Here is an 8,891-nt window from a genome sequence, read left to right on the forward strand (position 1 = left end):
AAAAAGCCATCATCACAGCCAAAAGTAACTCATTCAATACAAGGATAGCGAATGCTAAATCAGGGTACAAAGAAATGTTCTCTATCTTCAGAGAATTTGAATCACCAGCACCCGCTCCACACTCTACCCCAAAAACCAGACTGGTGTAATATTATTCAGTCTGCCATGCTTGACAAACTGAACCTACTCCAAAGCAAGATCATTGCCCAGCAACAGGCTTTAAGCAAACCAATCAAAGATTTCCACCATATGACCGCCCATGAAATCCCTCCATTTTCTTTCAAAGAAATGACCAAACAGGAAGTCACTGCACTCCTCAAAACTATTAAGCTATCTAACTGTAAATGGGACATCTGTCCTTCACATCTCATCAAAGATTGTGCTCCAGCACTTGCCCCCTTCTTGACAGCCTTCATGAACACCTCTTTCTCTGGGAAATGGCCCAAAATGTCGCCCTCACAATTGCGACGGACGAAATGCCTGACTTATTGTTTTTTTAAATGCCCCCTTTACATGACATATGGGGGGTATGGGATATTACATTAATATGGGGGGCTAGTGGGGGTCTCCCCCCACATTTCTATGTGGTGTAAAGGGGGTTTAATGAAAAAAAAGAAAATAAAAGTCGGCATTTTCAGCCATCACAATTGTGTGTTGTCGAAGTGATCACATAGATCCCTTTCTCTGGAGGGCGTGTCCCAACTTGTCTTAAGGAAGCCTGGGTACGCTTGCTTCTAAAGAAGCTGTCACTGGATCCTACCATCCCGGGGAATTATAGACCCATTACCATGGTGCCTTTTATTCTAAAAGTATTAGACAAGGCTGCTTATCTTCAGGTCCAAAATTTCCTGGAGACTAATAACCTCCCTGGTCTATGCCAGTCTGGCCTCAGCACAAGACATGGAACCTCCATTCCTAGACCTTAAAAATCAAATTGAGGACCTCAGAGATGCTGACAAACCAGCTCTCCTTCTACTTCTTGACCTATCGGCAGCATTTGATCTGGTCGATCATAGTACCATCTACCGCTCCTGTCTGTCTCAGCTAACTTCTCCGCCAAGGCCACTGAATGGATTGCTTCATTTCTCCAGGGCAGAATCATGAACGTTTTTTTGGACCAAGCTTGCGCCAATCCAGAGGTTATCAAATGCAGTATCACGCAGGGCTCCTGCAATTCTCCCACCCTCTACAACATCTTCATGAAGCCCCTGTTCAAATATTTGGATGAGCTAGGTATATCATATACCAACTATGCGGATGACACGCAGGTGCTCATTCCCCTCACCGGTGACTACGACATTGACTTGGAACAACTAAACTCCATTTACTCTAAAATTCAAACATGGATGGCTGAAAATTGGCTCTGCCTCAACGGGGAAGAAACAGAACTGCTTCTTATTGGGTCCCCAGCAACACTGAAGAAACTGGAGGAAATGTGCAACTCCTTCACCATTGACAGCACACATATCCCGGTGCTGCAGGCGGTAAAAACACTGGCGTCTACCTGGACTCTAATCTCATCATGGACAGAGAAGTCAATGCAATTTCATCCGGGGCATATATCACGCCAAATTAATCAATGCAGCAAGACTCTTCTTGTCCATAGAGAACTGCCTCACGATAGCAAGAGCTATAGTTGGATCAGGGCTAGATTACTGCAATGCCCTCTTAGCTGGCACCTCCAGAAAAAAACATCAGAAAACTACATACCATACAGAATAACGCCCTGCGTGTGGCCACTGGCATATTTAAAAGGGAACATATCTCTGCCACGACGAAACAAGTCCACTGGCTCCCCATCAAGGAACGCATCACTTTTTAAAATTTTCGCCATTTCATACAATTGTCTCAACAACAAGTCACCTTTTTGTCTGTCCCAGAGATTTGCCAAACCCATCTCGGACAAGCCTACTAGACTGGCCTACTCCAAACATGGTCACGGTCCCCAAAATCTCCAGGTCTCGCACAGTTGGTTCGTGCTTCCCCTTCATTGCCGCCTCTCAATGGAATGCACTACCTACAAGCATAAGGAACACTGAGTCACACACAGCTTTCAGGAAGGCCGTCCAAACCTGGCTTTTTGTATAAATTGCTCCTGGTCTTAGTTGGCCAACTGCCCATTGTAAATTGCTTTTCCTGTATTGTTGCATTACTCTATATGTTGTTCGCTGTTTCTCTTACACATGTAATCAGTTTGTTGCTCTTTAGGACAGGTTCGGCTCTCTGTAACCCTTGAGCGATCCTCCATAAAACTTTAACAAAGCATTTGCTTGCAACAGCGCCTCGATGGCTAAGGGCTGCAGTCTGCTTTACAAATTAAAAAAAAATACTGCTGATAAGTGCAGGTGTGGTCGTGGTGGTAAGCGTTGAAGTGAAGAGGAGCGGGCAGCAGCGGGGAAAGGGTGGTGGGATGAGGAGCTTTCTTCTAGCCAGACTCCTCCTCCGACTAGGCATTAATTGCCAGATTCGGACTGATGGTCGAGGGAGGTGATTGGTTGGCTGCCTTGTGCCAATTGCTAAATTATTGTCAACGTGCCAGGTGTGTGGGTTAACCAGGGATGTGACACCAGCCTTTGACCTTTCTCCCCCATTAAGAGTTTGGGATGCTAAAGGCTGAATGTTTAGCAGCTTGGGCAGGAGTAAGTGAAGGTGTGTTTATTGTTTGCCTGCACATGTTAGTTCCTGCCTACGCCATGGAGACACCAGGAACCTACGGTTATGTGATGGCACACGTGTAGGCATGCAGGGGAATAGGCTGGACCCGGGAGTGGTGCAGTGTTAGCATTGGGCTCTAGGCTGACAGAGCCACCCTCATTACAAGGGGGTTGCCTATGATTCAGGGTGACTCCATGGGAAGGAATGACTTGAGCGCCTTACATTAGTTGCAACCTCTTCACTGCATTCCTGTTCTGCCGACACCTGCATGATAACAATGGCACCCAATTATGTCTCATAACAAATACTTAAAATGTCTGCCTGGTACAGAGGTTAAAGCAATGCAGTTGCAGATATACTGCAGGATGTAGGTCTGTGGGCTAAGAACAGTGACGTGTGAGCCCTTTGCACGAGATCATATCTGCTTTGCGCATTCATTGGCACAGTTTTCTATTGCCATGGACACGATGTGGAATCCCAAATACAATAACACGTTTAATCTTTTTTTGTTTCCCTTCTTCCTAGGAGCTGGAGTTTTCGAACTTGTTTGCCGTGCTTCACTGTATCCACTCCTTCTTTGCTGCTAAAGTTGCGTGCTTGGACCCTCTTTACGTTGGCAGTCAGGCCTCTCCTCCGGTTGCCGTAGCAGCCGCACCCACTGCCACGGGTGGGAAAATAAAGTACGCCACCTGACATCTTTCACAGCGTGACACTACTGCTAGCGAACTGAGTCCGAGTCGTGTATATATATATATATATATATATATATATATATATATATATATTGTACATTTGGTCATCAGACCAGGACACCCTGAGAAGCATCCACATGGGACCCCGTTTAAAAGACTTATAATGCTGGCTATGTGCTGGAAAAACGCGGTGATGGTGCAGTGTAAATCCAATTTCTTTGGGAAAACGTTAAATAATACCCAAGATGCACCGCGGAAAAAGGACACACATGTCTGAGAATGGCACATAGCTACTGTTTCAGCAGCTTGAAACAACAGGGGAGCTGCGAGCAGAAGCGGAGGACCCAGGGGCCTAAGCGCCTGTGCACATGGACGTTTGTTTGCGTTTCCACATCAAATCAAGATTGGGATTGGTTTTTTTCCACCTCCTCCCTTCATGCTTTTTTGGATTCTGTTTTCTTTATGTTGTTTTTTTGTGTATGCAACTGGACAGATTTGGGAGTAAAATCCCACCATGTCCGAATCCTGAAAACAACACAGGGTGTGACAATGCAGTGGAGACGATTGCAGAGGGGGAAGCACAAGCAAAGGGAGTCATTGGTGTACCACAAAACAAAAGCATTTTAAAACACTGTTTTGAACTACAAGTCTGCGTTCCTGTCCGACTTCATCCTCGCCTTCCACAATTGTACATGTTTGCCACCACGGTCAGTCGATGGCCCATTATTATAAGGTTCGAGTTTTGCCCACGTTCGCATTGCACACACAGGGGAGTCTGTGAGTCATCAGAGAGCCACGCAGCCTGCTCTCTAAAGTGAATGAACAAGGGGCTGGCGTAGATGCCCTGCTTACGTGCAAACGGCCAGTTTATTGGGCGATTGGATATTAATGTCTAATTCCAGGACTGGGCTTTTTAATATGTTATGTCACGTTAAACGTTCTTATACTGCACACTGTCACCACCTGCGTGGTCCCTTGGCGCTCTGGCGGATCTGAAAAGCAAGAGGATAAAGGGGGCGCAAGTTAGCATGACTGAGCGGGAGAAAAGAGCAAGGGAGCTGTGATGTGCTGTTGGCAGCTCCTGTTCGGTTTACACCATTCGCTGAGCGTAGGTAGGTGTGATATTGGGCTGGTAGGCATCATGGGCTGTTGTGCGAGGCTATCTGTGGTTTGTTTCGTTTTTGTGTAATGCACGTTCTCAGGCACTGGTGGGTTTGTGATATTACTGGGAAAGTAGCATTACTATGTAATTCTTGAAGCATCAGTGCAGACAGTGGGCCCGATTCATGGACTATTTGCCTGGTTCAAAATGACTTTGCACTGCTGAAAATTCACGTTGCACTGCCGAAACAACCCTGATTCATGGAACCGTGCAGAGTGGATTTTTCCTGGGCACAGTCAGTGCAAAGTCATTTTGTACTGCAAAAATGACTATGCACTGCTTTGGCTGGACTTTGCACTGAAAAAATACACTTTGCATGGTTTCATGAATCAATGTTTGTGTCGGCAGTGCAAAGTCACTTTTCAGTAGTGCAAATGTACTTTGAACCGGGCAAATCTTCCATGAATCGGGGCCAGTGTGTTATGTTATGTTAGTGGGATATTTATCACTCAATGTTGCCATTTGCTCGGTCCCCAGCCACCCAAAGTAGTCAATAAGACCTGTAAAGTATCCCAACTGAAGCCAGACTGTACCTTGATTTGGCCAAACTATTGTCTCATGGGCACACATTTCATATTTATTGAAGCTTCCTGTGTTCAGAGGCTCCATTTTGCTGCTGGGCCACAGCCTATTGCAAGATGCTCAGTCACGCACATGGTTAAAATCCACCCATGCAGAAAGCGAGGTGATGGTGTCACAGTGTGGATGCATGTAGATTGTAGAACCCGCAATTGACAACTCTGGATACCACAATTTGCAAAAACAAAAATAACATATGACATCAGCATTTAAGTGAATTGAGACAAGCTTGCAGGTTGTGGGTAGAACCAGGATGTTGGACCATGAATTGGCAACATTCTGAGAAATACTGCTGCTTCACAAATATTAATTGGTAAAGGCTCTGTGGAACAATAATTGTTGGAAAGTGGGGTGGATCAGTCTCATGTAGAGATGGAAAACTGTAAGACCAGGCTCTTGCGTTCACCACACATCCGTTCTTCCAGGAACTGGGCCTCATTCCGAGTATGGCGGTAAGGGATAGCGGCCACCGGTTAACGAGACCGGTGGCGGTAATCCCTTACCGCCATACTCCGAGTTCCCTCTGCGCCCTCGCCCTTAACGCCTGCTTTGAGCAGGTGTTAAAGTCGAGGGCGCAAAGGGGCCTCCAAGCCAATAACGGTGACCGTAATGAACGGTCACCGTTATTTGCATCTTCCCCATTCCCATTGAGCCCTATGGGGGCTCATTTGGGAATGGGGAAGAGCCTTGGTGAATGGGGAATTACCGCCCCGCCAACCTTCGAATGGGGCAGTGATTCCGCCATCCACCAAGGCGCTGCCGGTCCGGGTACGGCGTCAACCAAGGCGTTAATAGCGCCATTGGTTAGCGCCGTACTCGGAATGAGGCCCACTGTCTTTCCAGATTATACATGGCGCACATACGCTCTGTAAACTAGAAACACGAACCTACTGTTCCATTTAACTCTAGAGACACACTGACCACTCTTCACTCCATGTGCCTGGCTGCCTTGAGTGTACATTTGTGGGTGTTCAAACCTTTCATAAGACGATCTTCACATCCGGGTGTTCATGTTATCACTTGCTTCGTCTGTGCGTGGTTTGCCTATTCGTCTCGTGGAGAGTTTGCTCTTGCTTCTGATATCCTACATTTCACTCCACAGCAGCATCTCCGCTGTGAGCGCATGCGGCCGCAGCTTGCAGCACACTGCGCGCCTCCACAATAACCCGAGGCATTGTTGACAGCAGGCGGGATATCAAAAGAGCCCGCCATTCACAAACGGCTTATTAGTCTTCAAACTAGCCTTCTGCCCAGTGTCTAAAAGGTGAACAAAACATGATGCATAATTGATAGCGGAGATTGCCCATACAACGAAACCGGATGCCAAGAACGTTTAGAAGAGTACTATACAGGCAGCAGGAAGGGCCCAGAGAGGAGTGGGAGTCACCAAGTAAACAAATGGCACAGTTAGACGCGAACTTGCTGTGCTTCCTTCTCGAATCCGGAACAACAAAGCTTTTGGGTCTGATTTATGCCGCTTCCTTTTTTCCCCTTCAATCCCCAATAACAATATCTAGGTCTATCGTGAAAGAGTTCCGCGAATGGGTGATCCTCTCAACTTTTAAAATATGTGTGGGGCCTACAGGTCAGAGGTTACAGTTTTGTTTCTGAAGAAAATGAACACCAAGGATGTGGCTACATTGTATTGAGTAACACTATGCAAACATGTCATTGATGTAGCCCTCTGCCTGTATTGATGACGTGCAGAGATAGTAAACGACTGGCAGTGACTGAGGCTTTTGAAAAAATAGAGAGTAAAGTTAAGGTTTGATTGGTCTGGCTGCCTGGTATATGATCAGAACTTTGTTTTATTTCATGATAAAACTAAACCATTCCGACATGTTTTCTTGTCTGTTATTTTACATCATTGAAAAATAATGTTCGTAAATTTAAGAGAGGTCATTTCATAAAAATCGGACTTGCACTGGAGGGGGCGCTAAACATTTGGGGCCTCATTACACGGATGGCGGTGAACCATGGCGCTATTAGCGCCATGGTTCATGCCGGTAAAATACCGGCACCGCTTTGGTGGAAAGGGGAATTACCGCCCTATTCCAAGGTTGGTGGGGCGGTAATTCCCCCTTCCACCATTGCCCTTCCCCATTCCCATTTTTGCCCCATAGGGCTCTATGGGAATGGGGAAGGCGCTAATTACGGTACCGCAAATTGCGGTACCGTAATTAGCTCCCTGGTCCCTTTGCGGGTTGGTTTTTAATGCCTGCAAAAAGCAGGCGTTAAATTCCCCAACCCGCAAAGGGACCTCGTAGTAAGGCGGTAAGGATTTACCGGCACCGGTAAAATACTGGTACCGGTAAACCCTTACTGCCGTCCGTGTAATGAGGCCACTGCTCTTGATGCACATGTTCCGTCTCATGCCATTTTCTACATTTCCCAAAAAAGAGTGGAACATGCAAAGAGAAAAAGACATGGAAATTTGCATTTACTTTTTACTTATACACACTTTTTTGGGGGGAAAAAGGGGTCAATGATTCCTGTAATTCACAATTGCGAGTAATATTTACAATGGATTCCTATGGAATTTGTCTGCTTTTACCAGGTGGTAAATCCAGGAAGATTCCAATAGGAATTCATTGCATTCCCTTCTTGTCCCATTTTCTCTCCCCACTCTGTACTATTGAGGTGGCATTGGCCACAGGCAGTTCATTAGCAAGCATAAACAAGTAAAACATGTAACCTTTTCCCCTACTTATGTAGCCCACCCTTAACGGGGCAGCGCCATATAATCCCAGTCGGCCCACTCTGCTTCCTGTTGTATTTGTGCCTGTACTAGGACAGATCCCTGGGCCCCCTCCTGAATGAGATCCGCGGAGCAATCTCTGGGACAGGAGGGTCAGGGCAAGGTGGCCTGCGGAGCAGATGCACCTGCTAAATACAAAGTCACCCTGCGAAGCAAGTGCACTAGGAGAATTGGCCTACCTGATTTTCCAGAAGTCGCTGGGTGACCGGAATGAGGGGGCTGTTAACGTTCAGTGAAGCAATAGGAAGCAGTTCTTTGTCCGCTCTGGGCAGCAACATATTCCTTGCTCTCCATTTTGGGTTAGCGCATAGGAGAAACTGCTGGCATGACCGAATGAGGCTGCAGGTAAGTCGTGCAACCTCCGTTTTCCACCCTTAGAAACACCCCCAACATTCTCAAATATTTTTTTTATTTTTATTGGGGGCTCCCCCTCAAACCCCCGTTTTCAAAATGTAAACCTTTAACCCACCCAAACAACATACATATATTTTAGATTAAAAAAAATCAGTGAAAGATTTTTTCGATGAAAAAATCTTTCAATGAACATTTTTGGGTGAAAAATCTTAAGGTAAAAAGGCTGTATACCATTCTGGTTACACTTCTTAAAGGCCGATCAAGCATAAAAAGCATCCCTGCTGAGATTACTATTTCTGGGACAGAAGTTGCTTGGGTAAAACCCTTGAAACAGATTGAAACAGGTTCAATGAGGTGGGTTCTCCTTCTCTGCCTAGACCTCAGTGAGCTGGGATGTAGACAGAGGGGTGGCAGTCCTACAGGAATCCAGAACACTGAGCACACCCAAGAGCCAGCCCTCCTGCAGACTATGGTCAGTCCCTCCCCAGCAAGTCAATCCAAGTCAGAGGCAGGCTGCAGGGGTTTTACAACCATTGCAGTAACTCCATCCCAGATGGTTGGGTCCTGTAGATTGTGGAACTAGGTTAAAGGATTGAATTTTCAGAATAACTAATGTTACCAACGCAAAGGTGTACTCCTGTCCCTCGGAACCATGTCAGTAGACTTGTCCTGTTTAGAGGGTGGATGAAAT

At 46.3% G+C, this 8,891-nt stretch overlaps 1 protein-coding gene across 2 annotated transcripts in view; it reads left to right on the forward strand.

Annotated features, from left to right (window-relative positions):
• SNTG1 (syntrophin gamma 1) overlaps window positions 1–7,073 on the forward strand; it is a 2,735,678-nt gene extending 2,728,605 nt beyond the window's left edge. For both annotated transcript variants that reach the window (XM_069621032.1, XM_069621033.1), the window contains one exon: window positions 3,181–7,073. In XM_069621032.1, coding sequence (XP_069477133.1) covers window positions 3,181–3,348 — 168 coding nt within the window. In that variant the 3' untranslated portion in view covers window positions 3,349–7,073. The remainder of the gene's footprint in view (window positions 1–3,180) is intronic.
• The last annotated feature ends 1,818 nt before the right edge of the window (window positions 7,074–8,891 follow it).

The sequence above is a fragment of the Ambystoma mexicanum genome, chromosome 5q (genome assembly GCF_040938575.1).
Source record: "Ambystoma mexicanum isolate Mex_15411 chromosome 5q, UKY_AmexF1_1, whole genome shotgun sequence".
In the NCBI taxonomy this organism is placed as follows: domain Eukaryota; kingdom Metazoa; phylum Chordata; class Amphibia; order Caudata; family Ambystomatidae; genus Ambystoma; species Ambystoma mexicanum.